At 39.8% G+C, this 12,836-nt stretch overlaps 1 protein-coding gene across 5 annotated transcripts in view; it reads right to left on the bottom strand.

The window, feature by feature from the left end:
• SHANK2 (SH3 and multiple ankyrin repeat domains 2) overlaps window positions 1-12,836 on the bottom strand; it is a 331,195-nt gene that overhangs the window by 202,757 nt on the left and 115,602 nt on the right. For all 5 annotated transcript variants that reach the window (XM_075425300.1, XM_075425301.1, XM_075425304.1 and 2 more), the window contains one exon: window positions 5,313-5,426. In XM_075425300.1, the coding sequence (XP_075281415.1) occupies window positions 5,313-5,426 (114 nt within the window). The remainder of the gene's footprint in view (window positions 1-5,312; window positions 5,427-12,836) is intronic.

The raw sequence follows: 12,836 nt of genomic DNA, 5'->3' as shown, positions 1-12,836 counted from the left end.
GAAAACTTTCACATACACTACGTGCCAAGCCATTTGCCCGCAGAGGACAGAGCAGCTACCAGCTGCTAGTACAGATGTAGCTCCTCAATTCACAGCAAAGGCAACTTCCTTTTTTGCAAGAAGGCAAATCAATTTTCTAGCAGCCTGGCTGACTAGATTGTCTGGGAAGGTGGTGTGCTAATTATAAAAAGGGATGGTGGAAATAAGGAACCAAACTGTTTTTATTGAATGCACAAGGTGTTAAAAACTAAGAATGCAGAATAAAGAAAATTCTTTACTTGAGAAACAGCAGTCTGTGTAGCAAAGTATTCACTTTATTAACACGACTTTGACTTGTTTGGTAACTTCTGAAATCTAGAGGGAAATGCTGGATAAGGAATGCTGCGATTTCTGCTTATAACATCTACATATGATTACATAGGTAAGAAGAAATGGCCAAGGGAACTATACTATTCTGGATAACCTGTCATTATGTTTTCAGGTTGTTGGAAAGTGAGGAGTAAGCTATACCGAACATGTAAGTACAGACATTTTGAGAGAGAAATCCCAGCTTAGATGCTCTACCAGTGACACTAGAGGTCAGCATGGGCGCATCTACATTAGCATTTTAGTCTGGGCCAGGAATGCACTTTGTCAGTGCTGCCTACTCACAGGACTGAGCAGACCTCAGAGTTTACAAATTGGATGTCTTCATGGAAAAATGAGCCCTGGAACAACTGCCAACGTCGTTCAAGCCACATGCCAGGATTAGATCTAGTCCGAAATAAACTCCCAGGACTTGTATGGCAACTACAGCTACTAATAAGGTGTAGTCCAAGGCCATAGGATAGAAAAATGCATGGAGGATGCTACCGAATGAAAAATCACCCCAAAGAGGATATTAAAGATGAACATGGAACTCAAGCAAAGGTGTACTGAGGAGGCCAAGAGTTGCAAGACAGTGAGAATTACTAAAAGACATGCTGAGTCTGCCTTCATTTCAGCATCATCTGTAAAATCTGAGAGTTCTTCAGGCACATCAGTAGGGAGGAAGGAATAATAAACTGCAAAGACAAAATGTAATTAAAGATAACGTCTAGCTTGAAAATGAAATTCATACTTCACCTCAGCTATGAACAATCAGATAATCTGCATCTCTGAATTCTGAAGGACATGGAGTATAAAATCGCAAGTCTAATAGAAAACATTTTTGTAGTAAATCTCTCAAGTTGGAGTAATATACTATGATGGAAAAAAAGCAAATGGAAGTATCTAAACTTTAGTAGGAAGAAAAAAAACATATATCTTCCAACAGTGAGCCAACAGATATCTTCCAATAGTGGGGCAGCTGATTTTATGAACAACAGATTCTTCTGTACTTCATTTCCCATTGGAAGGTATCAGGTAGGAATGCTTGCTCCTTTAAGAAGAATAATGAATTTTAGGGTACAAATAAACCAGTAAAATGAAAAGCCTTGCTACGACAAAGCTGTCACATAGTGTATTCTCCGTGGATGCAAACTACTGCTGCCAAAGATCCAAGACGACTCGTGATTCTCCACAGCACCAACAGCACTTAGCTACTAAATCCCATTAAGATGTCTGTTAACCCAAGGTAGTGTCTCACATTTGCATAGGTTTTGTTTAACTTCTGTTTTACAGGAATCAAGCTTCTCCTGCAGAGTCTTCAATCTACTCAGAATGTCTTAGCAAAACAACATAGCATAGTTTCACATATTTAGGAATACAAAGAAATTTAAGAATGGAATTAGTTCATTACTGAATAACATAGGAAAACTGTCAGTGTAGAAAGAAGAAATACGTAACGTGTATTCTGTGTTCGCACAGGGAAAAAGCAAGATGACGTATCAACCTCATCTGAAGGAATACTCTCACTCTAAGAATAATTCTGGAGAATGTTAAAAGCAGGCTACTAAGGCGACACCTTTTAAAATGAGATGATACAAAGGTTTTGTGTCTATGAACTCTTAAAAGCAGGCAAAAGAACTTAGCATAGCACTGCATAACGAATTTCTTTGTCGTTATTCTTTTATCATTAGATCTCGAAATGTCAAGGAAGCTTCTTAAGTCTGGAAGGCAGCAGGTCCTGTGCCAGTGCTATTAAAGGGCGAATGAGACAACCTGGATCATTAACAGCCTGTAAGCCTGGCATCAATCCTAGCAAAATAATGGAATAATTCCTACAAGTCTCAATTAATGCAGGTTTAAAGAAGGGATATAGAATTACTGCCAGTCAACACGATTTTTTTTTGGAAAACAGAACTTGCCAAGCTAGCATGATATCTTTGAAGAGCTCACAGGAACCAGGTGCTGTTCTGTACTGCCTGCTTCCACTGAGCAGTCTGGATTGCAGTGAAGTTCTCTCAAAATTGAACTTGTCTTAGAAGTGAGATTATGCATCAGCACGACATGAAACACCTGCCCGCCACTTTTACTGGGCATGAAGTGTTTAATTGTGGTTTGTTTTTTCCAAGAACTATTTCTCTTTCTTTCATTCACGGCATGCAAATGACAAGCTACTATTAAACACAATTATTCGAACTTAATAGCAAAGGGAAGCTGTTTGCAGAAATGTTCCTAAATCTCATGTATAGGAAAGAATTGTTACTGTGGTGCTGGTCTGAAAAAGGCTGAGTTTGAGGTTCATTTCCTACACATTACGATGTTCTACTTTTTAAATCATTATCATACAAAGTTCTGCTGCTTTGCAAAGCCCGTGATGCAAATTCTTGCAACTCGCACAAGTTTGTGATGTTTCTCAGCTGATGTTTTTTCAGTCATCCCAGCAGACCTAATTTAATTTCTAATCATTTCACCACGCTTAACACATTTTTCTAAATTACTTTTGCATTTGTACTCAGAGGGAGTACTGGTTGCTTTTTGCTTATGAAGCTCTCCTCTTTCATTTCCACTGTTTCCTATGCAAAGGGAATGAAGCTAACCGCGCTGAGCAATTCAGTGATCAGCTGCTTTCAGTCCATACCATATTTCAATAACAATATGGCACATACTGTGGATTTCATATACTTCATACTCATAGCTCCAACCTCTATCGCATTACACAGAGGAGCACCTTACCTCATTTGTGCCTTCTGGGTGCAGACATCTTTCAAGACAGCCCAGCAAACGACGCGAGTGCATAAATTCAAAGGTATAGAAAATGGGCCCATTTTGTGCTTAGTTAATTATATTTTTGTCTTTTTTTGCAGTAGAAAAATGATATATTAAAAGTCTGTAGTTATACTGACATTACTATTTACATGCAAACACACAGCATAAGTTTTCACAATTTCATGTTAGAAAATTTGTAAGATGTTTCTGTTGATATTCTGTTAATGCTTCCAGCTTTGGTATTCCTTTTGTTGTTCTTGTGAAAATTTTTTTCTTAATTTTCACTTTCCTTTGAACGATCAAAGAAATTTTTGCTCGAAAACAATCTTGTCAAACATTAATGCAATCATATCACATACTGAATTTACTTCATACAGTATTTCTTGAAAAGATCTTTAAGGATTTGTGACAAACAGGTTTGGTTACCTTCTCTTCAAAACCACTACATATATCTAAAGAAGCTGCAAAACTCCTTTCATATTTTAGAATATCACTTAATGCCCCGCCCCAGAATTTTAATCAGATTTGGAGACAAATGCACAGCTCAAATTTAATGCAGAGTTGCTACAATAGACTCGAGAAAGGTATTTGTGATGACTTCATTATATAGATTACATCTCTCTGAAGTCTTTCAATCAAGTGACCACAAGGTTTTGTTGAAGGATCTTCAGAACAGTTCACACGTGGCTCTTCACCAGCTCATGTTCCACACTGGCTGAATTGATTTGTCTCCCATCATGTTTCCATGAAATCACACTAGAATTGCAACTTGTTCTTTCTACATGTAGTTTTTCAGAACTGCACTGCTCCTAGATTTGCCAATTCCAACCTCAGTCCTCCATCTTCAAATTCTCATTTGTTCTTAAGGCCTTTGAAGAGCTACACAACTATTCTCTCTCTGTTCTCAGAGCCTAAATCCATTCCCTCCAAATATTAGACCTGGTTTTGCCTCTTTCTCTTTTTTCTCTCTCAAAAGGGAAATAGAAAAGGAAGTATAACCTTTTCACACAGTGTTTAGTTATCTAGAGCAGTGTCCCTGACGCCTCATTCCCTCGTTCTTCTTAAGTTTTCATATTAAAAAAGCTAACTTTGCCGTCTCTTCTGCCCATCCCTTAAACTCTATTTCATATTACAACATCTTCCATTACAACCAATGAAATTCAAATAATTATCAAATCTTATAAACATTTCCAAATCCTGACTACTCTGGAACTATTCTCTTGTCCAGTGCATTTTATTCCATTCTATCGTGTTTATACATTGGATATATATGACAAAACAGAAGTATGCCTGTGCAGTTTATAATGACATATGTAAAAGAATAATGTTCATGAATGAATGATACGAGCCATAAACATTAGTGTATTGTCTGTGCAATGCCAAAAGATCTTAATCAATACATCAGAAATCCAAAACACATCAATAGTTAATTTAAAACTGCACATACTCCTAGAGAAGATTAATTATATTCTCAGAGCTCATTATAATGCGCTTTTAATTAGAGAGGATGTCCTCATATCTTCATTCTTAAAAGCAGAAAACCATGAGATTGTAGGTAATTCTTAAAATATCCTTCAACATACATTTCTTTTTCCTTTATTACACCAGAACTGTAAAGACTCCTTGCTTAAAGTCACTCATGTTTTACTCGCTTATGGCAGCACAAGTGTATTATAAAGGAGGAGTCTTTCTCCTTTGTCATCAGTAAGGATGTACATGGGACATCCCACTAATGGATGCCTCCTCTAAAACTTAGTAGAAGGTCAAAAGAGGGAACTTTATTCCTATGAGCAAGAGCTAAATACATTGTCTGACCACCTCACACTGGGAGATGACTGACCAGTTTTTCTTCCATTATTTAATCCTCTAATTAGCCACTCTACCATACTGCAAGAAAATAAAACGCAGCATAATGCTTTATAAAATATCTGCATACAGTTCTGTGTGAACAGTTTCGCAGTGTATCACAGCACAGTCCCTCATGAGAAAGTCCATTTGCTTGGACAACATCCGGTAAAATCTGATCAATAAACCCATCTTTATTTTTCAATTCAGCAGCTCAGCTTTACTTAATTCTGCAGTTTCCAGTATAGCACAAACACACTGCTGTGTAACGCATTACCACCTAGGCTGCCTCTCTGCTTGGACAGACACCTCACATTTGTCACTGCTAGGATTCAACAGGAACTTGATCTGATTACCTGGTTTGCTTTCATTTGGTTTACACTGAACTTCTTCAACGCATTCTGCAGGAAACCATCCAATATGTCCCCGGGTGCTGCCTTCCCAGAATCCACCTTCACCAATGCTTAAAACTAAATAGAGACAGACATAGGAAGCATTAGAATTTTTCTCTTCTCCTGTAAATACCAAGATTAGTTACATAACACGCTCAGTAATAATCAAATATCATATTGGTAAAAGCAAACGTTGTACAGTAACTCACATGCTGGTACCCCCAAAATGGGCACAGAGTAACCTTTAAATGCGACACTCCCTGATCATTCTTTGGAACCTCTTCCCCAATTTATTTTTGTCACTAGTTTACTTGGCCCTCACATAATTCTTTCCATTTTCTGTTTTCTCATTGCTGCTTTTATCAAGCATAAATTGCATGGTTATATTAAGATCCAAAAAAGTTGTCTTGCCTGTTCAAATTAAGCTGAAGTACTGAACCTTTTGTGAAACTGAACCCACACTGAAATTGGGTTTTAATAATACATATTTTGTTATCTCACATGTTTTCTACTTACTATGGAAACTTGCTATTTTATTTAGTGGGTAGCTCCAGAGATTTGTAATGTAGGTCGAGTAATATGATTTAACAGTTTGAGTACACAGCAAACAGCTGAATATCCCACAGGTGCGATACACAGCCTAGATGCTATATGAAACATTTCAGTATTTTTTCTAGGTAGAAGACAGCGACAATAGGGAGGAGGAGGATTTACCAATAGGAGAAAAAGGTTTATCCTGCAGTTCTAATTATCCTGATATTAATCTTAGGACTCAAGAAGGATTGTGACAAAAGACTGCAGAACAAATCACTGTATGTTGAATATATATTAAAAGAACATAAATATACTAATAAAAACATACCATACATTAATATTGGAACAAAGGTGATATTATGGATTAACAAAAACACCATTAGCTCTTCTGAATAGGTTGACTGGGAATGTAGCTCAGTCATAAAACACCGGTCCTCAGAGTACCTCTGTATGAAACACAGTGTTCGGTGGAGAGGTCCCTGAGCTACCAAAAATAAGCCCATGGACATCGAAGCAGCACAGCTCCATTAGCTGTGCGCTAGCAAAGCCAGCCAAGCTCACTGGCCCTGCTGAAAATCAAGGCTAGTTAGCCCGACCACTGCTCTTCGCTAACATATGCATATGGTTTTTAAGACCTGGGATAATATCCCTGCAGGGTATTTCAGTATGGTAGGGATATTAACTTGCTCAGAGCTACTCCGATGATCTCCAACACAAGCACTCTTCGCACCATTAAAACATACCACATCAGGCTTTAAAATCATCGTCCCTGGGCCTGCTCACAGTTCCGAATCTGTATCAGTGGAACTGCTGTGACTCAGTGGCATTGAATCTGAACTTACCTTGAACTACTATGGAGTAAGATGAAAATCAAATCCATGACAGACCCCCTCCAAAAAAAAACCTCTTGGTAATACTAAGGAGGTGGTAAGAAGTCTGGTTTGACACACCAGGATCTGCAAAGCTGCATTTGAAATTAAATGTTTACCTAGTTTTTCATTAATGCAATCCTAAGCTATTTGTGGTATTACTTACGGAGCATGAATATCTATTTACACAGATATTTGACATAAAAATGTTTTTAAATGTGTCAATTTTAAGTCCTTTAATGCAGTAAATTCAGAGATACAGATTCCATGAACTACATATTTACACATCACTGTCAATAAGAAGTATATATCAAGCCCCAGGAAATAGATCCATTAAGGCAAAATCCTCCACCTGGATGGGTCCCAAATGCACAATTATTCAAGCATCTTTCTGACAGATATGAGGAAGCCTACACCTACCCAGGTAGTGATGGGCTAAAGGGGGAGGGCACCAACCTTGGCAGACACCAACAACTCTACAGCAACACTTAAGCTGAATAAAAAAATTTTAAGACGCCTTTTCTTTTAGTTACCTAACACCTAGTGATATTGGTAACATAAGCAGAAAATGTTTCATCTCTACATTTAAATGCAAGCAAAAATCAAGAAACTAGATCTGTGCTTTAACTGTATTAATAAAACAAATAACACCTAAATAAAAAGGTTAATAAATAATAATTTGGTGCATAATTAATAAAACATTGATAAATTCCAGTTGTTCTTGACAATGTTTAAAACCTGTGCACATTAACACACAAAGTCAGTCTGATAATTCAATGTTACATAAAACAGAAGCCTATTCATTCATCTAATATCTATTGGGTATTCATCAGCTTCCAATATATTTCTAACAATGCCTCTGTTCACACAAGAATAGAATGCATTTCTTCTATATGAGACAAGGAAGTAGGAAAACTTAATTAATAACATATATAGGTATTGTAATTATTGTCAGATCCTACTGTACATTGATTTAACTTCAAATTATGTAAGTGAGTGTAGGACTCCAGGTGAAAGAAATTCCAAAACTTGAGACAGTGAAAGATTCCTATTGCAAGTAATTAGGTTTTTTTGAGAAGAGTTTTCAGCACTGAATCTCAGTCCTGATTTCATTCCACAGACGGGCAAGATAGAGAGAACAAAAACTACTTAGAGATTGAGAAAGACTTCCCTAATTCAGTATTTTATTAATCTGTTAGAGCTGCTACTTGATGCTCCAAATCACATGGATATTTCCATCTCCAAAAAGCACTTGCACTGCAGGAAGTTGGGTGTTTCACATCCATGGAGTAATTTCACGTGTTTATGGCAGTAGCAGCTGATAAGACATCCAAATCAAGATGGGAAATTTGCTTTCTAAGTCCATCTGTGAGTGCAAGGCGAAAAGGCATTGCTACAGAGCAAAACCAGTCCCACTTCAGATCATTATTACATGAATTATTAAATATTAGTGATTACTAATAGCAAGAGCAAAGCAAAAATACATGTAGTCCTGCCTGAAGATGTAGCATCTATGAAAAAGAGGTAGAAAGGGAAATGAGGTGTTGCCAGAACGCAGCCAGCCTTCACAATTCTGGTTCAAGCCTGTGTAGAGATTACATCTAGAAACAAAATGATGGTACCTCTGGACTTACTGTCAAGGAAAAACATCACCATGCGTGCCCAGAAAGGAAGGGAAAGCCTGACGGAACTGCGAGAGGCACAAAAGATGACGCAAGAGGCAAACGTGGGGTAGCCAGAGACACAGCTGATGTGCAGAGACAGAGACAAATGGCTGGTGGGATGGAGGAGGAACACATGTGGCCTAACACTCCAAATGTAGAAGCTGAGATCTAGATGGTCCCACACCACCAAAACACTTGAATTAATCTTCTTCATATATCTCAGGTGGCACCATTAATAAGAAATTCTGCAGCAGGAGCCAAAGCCGTAATAATCTACATATCTATATAAACTGGCAACACTTGATGTATTCCTCTGTGGATAACTGGGAACTGAAAGGATAAATCAACACATGTAAGTTACCTTTTGTACCCATGAATGCTTTTTTAGAATGAGGCCTTAATTTCTGTCTTTCCCCTCTCACAATAGTGCTTAAGACACATGTTGTAACAGATAATTTGGTACCAGCAAGAGATTTCCTAATCAACATTTTCCCTTCTGAAGGACATAACAATAGTAAATCAAAAGATAACTTTCCCAAAATTAATAATTAAGCTTCATTGTTTCAACTATTTTTTTCCTTTTGCTTCTAGTAAAAACAAAAGAAACGGTTGCTACAGCAAGAACAGGCCAGAGTCTCCTTACACACAACCTGAATCACAAAACGAATCTGATGTTAGAAGAGTAAAAATAAGGTTCTAGTAACATCATGAATCCTGGTATGATTTTCACAATAAAAGTGTAGTTTAAAACAAGAATTATGTTCAATTATATGAACAAAACCGCAATTCAAAATTGGACAAATACAAAACAACTGAAGAACAGGAAAACATGTAAAAGCAGGTGCCTATCAGGATATTTTAATGTCTTTAAAGTATTATACTTCATATCCGTCAGATTCTGCTTTCATAGAATCACAGAATGGTTTGGGTTACAAGGAACCTTGTAGCTCACCTCATTCCAACCCCCCTGCCATGGGCAGGGACACCTTCCACTAGACCATGTTGCCAAAGTCCAGAAACAACCACAGGAAAATTACACACATGCTAATTGAGCACAGGATGTTTTGTCTCTTGCAGCTTCTGTAAGATTATTGATAATGTATGTATTGCAATTAATCTTAATATAACATCTCAGCTTAATTATTCCATATACTATCAAAAAATCACTTTAATCAAAACAACAAAGAAGTTTTATTCTTCCACATTACAGCTCCCTTCATTCTGCCACAATCAATGGATTGAGACAAGAAATAGAGTATATTGGAGCTTCTAGCGGAGATCAGGCAGAAGAGAAAGGTCCATGGAATGTGGAAAGAGGGGCAGGCCACTTGGGAAGAGTACAGAAATGTGGTGAGAGCATGCAGGGATGCGACGAGGAAGGCCAAGGCTCACCTGGAATTGAAGCTGGCAAGGGATGTCAAAAACAACAAGAAGGGCTTCTTCAACTACATCAGCAGCAAAAGGAAGGCCAGGGACAACGTGGGGCCGCTGCTGAATGAGGCGGGTGTCCTGGTGACGGAGGATGCGGAGAAGGCAGAGCTACTGAATGCCTTCTTTGCTTCAGTCTTCAGTGCTAAGACTGGCCCTCAGGAATCTCAGGCCCCGGAGGTAAGAGAAGAAGCCTACAAAGAGGACGACTTTCCCTTGGTCGAGGAGGACTGTGTGAGGGATCGCTTAAGTGATCTGGATGTCCACAAATCCATGGGCCCCGATGGAATGCACCCACGAGTGCTGAGGGAGCTGGCGGATGTCATTGCTGAGCCACTCTCCATCATCTTTGAGAGGTCCTGGACGACAGGAGAGGTGCCCGAGGACTGGAGAAAGGCCAATGTCACTCCAATCTTCAAAAAGGGCAAGAAGGAGGACCCAGGGAACTACAGGCCAGTCAGCGTCACCTCCATCCCGGGAAAGGTGATGGAGCAGCTTATCCTGGAGGCCATCATCAAGCAAGTGGAAGAAAAGAAGGTTATCAGGAGTAGTCAGCATGGATTCACCAAGGAGAAATCATGCCTGACCAATCTAATAGCTTTCTACGATGACATGACTGGCTGGGTAGACGAAGGGAGAGCCGTGGATGTTGTCTACCTTGACTTCAGCAAGGTACTTCGACACAGTCTCCCATGATATCCTCCTGGGGAAGCTGAGGAAGTGTGGGCTGGATGAGTGGTCAGTGAAGTGGATAGAGAACTGGCTGAATGGCAGAACTCAGAGGGTTGTCATCAGCGGCGCTGAGTCTAGTTGGAGGCTCGTAACATGTGGTGTCCCTCAGGGGTCAGTACTGGGCCCAGCCTTGTTTAACTTCTTCATCAACGACCTGGATGAAGAGTTAGAATGTACCCTCAGCAAGTTTGCTGATGACACCAAACTGGGAGGTGGGAGGTGTGGTAGATACACCAGAAGGCTGTGCTGCCATTCAGCGTGACCTGGATAGGCTGGAAAGTTGGGCAGACAGGAACCTGATGAGGTTCAGCAAAGCCAAATGCAGGTCCTGCACCTGGGGAGGAACAACCTCATGCACCAGTACAGGCTTGGGGTGGACCTGCTGGAGAGCAGCTCTGCGGATAGGGCCCTGGGTGTCCTGGTGGACGACAGGTTAACCATGAGCCAGCAGTGTGCCTTGGCTGCCAAGAAAGCCAATGGGATCCTGGGGTGCATCAAGAAGAGTGTGGCCAGCAGGAGGAGGGAGGTTCTCCTTCCCCTCTACACTGCCCTAGTGAGGCCCCATCTGGAGTACTGTGTCCAGTTCTGGGCTCCCCAGTTCAAGAAAGATGAAGAGCTACTGGAGAGAGTCCAGCGGAGGGCTACGAGGATGATGAGGGGACTGGAACATCTCCCCTACGAGGAGAGGTTGAGGGAGCTGGGCTTGTTCAGCCTGAAGAAGAGAAGGCTGCGAGGGGACCTAATAAATGCCTACAAATATCTGAAGGGTGGGTGTCAGGAGGATGGGGCCAAGCTCTTTTCAGTGGTGCCCAGTGACAGGACAAGGGGTAATGGGCACAAACTGAGGCACAGGAAGTTCCGTCTGAACATGAGGAAGAACTTCTTCCCTCTGAGGGTGACGGAGCACTGGAACAGGCTGCCCAGGGAGGTTGTGGAGTCTCCTTCTCTGGAGATATTCAAGACCCGCCTGGACAAGGTCCTGTGCAGCTTGCTGTAGGTGACCCTGCTTCGGCAGGAGGGTTGGACTAGATGACCCACAGAGGTCCCTTCCAACCCCTACTATTCTGTGATTCTGTGATTCTTCCATCAAATGACGGTGCATACTATTTCTAAATTCCTTGTGACGTAGAAATTTCAGTGAGTGAATTCTTCTAAGTATCCGTATTTGCAAAAATCTCCATGAAATTTACAGTCAAATGCAGGCCACTGTCTTTATAGCTGCTACAGGATATATCTGAAATGTCTTTGTAATATCTACAATCAATTCTTGGTGCTTGTCCTAACTGCATTCTTCCTTCCTGAGACATAATTATATGGATTGGGAATGGCAGATCATCTTCTAGAAAAAGAAGAACATTTCTACAATCAGAAGAAAAACGAAAACTTAACAGAATGGCAATAAAGTATACAGTAAAGTTGAAAATCCTTTGAAAAATCTAGCAGCTCAACTAGCTTATGTTGACGTAAGAACCATCAGAGCTAGAAGCAGAAGTTTTATCTGCTAATCAAGACCAGCTGAAAGTCTCAATACTTCCAGCGAGATGTGGAATTACATAAGCTGAAAGTCCTCTAGACCACACAATAGAAACCAGAAAATTTCATCATTTCATTGTAAATCTGAAAGGGATGGTGACAGTGTCCCTTCCGTTCAAACCGCGGCATGACTATGTTATTTACCTTGATTCCACTGTCCTGTTATTGCTAACCAATGCCATTTACCTAGTGAAATACAAAGGGGTTTTCATCTGAATTTTAGCTACGTGAGGTTTGGTGCAAATCTGGACTCTGGTTTTGTGTCTTGATGGAACAATGCGCTGGACTTGCTTTTTTAAAATAAAGTAGATTTTTAATTTCCAATTGGTAGAGACCTAGCTTCTTTCTCTCAGAAATACTTAAAATAATAATTTAGGCTTTTCTGTTGTAGAAATAACTGTTGTCTGATGTAAATTTTTCTGAATTACTTGCCTTTTGGAAGGAGTTTCCATACGACAGATAAACTATGCAAGAACACCTATTTCAATGCTGAAAACTATTTTGCTGAAAACAGCCCCTAAAGCAGTTACAACTTAAACACGTGTGATCCTAACCTTGAGTTGTAATGGAAACTTATTTCCTACTTATACCTATCATCATAAACAAAAACTCAATGTTTAATCTATTTTTGCACACAATCAGGTAAACAGAAAACAATATTAAGAGACAAGTACTATGCAGAGTGACAGTTCTCTGCATCTGAAGTGTAACTTCACTCAGACTTTACA

Source organism: Opisthocomus hoazin, chromosome 7 (assembly GCF_030867145.1).
Source record: "Opisthocomus hoazin isolate bOpiHoa1 chromosome 7, bOpiHoa1.hap1, whole genome shotgun sequence".
NCBI classification, from domain to species: Eukaryota; Metazoa; Chordata; class Aves; order Opisthocomiformes; family Opisthocomidae; genus Opisthocomus; species Opisthocomus hoazin.
Note: the sequence above shows the minus strand (reverse complement) of the source record. Positions and strands in the feature narration are given on the sequence as shown.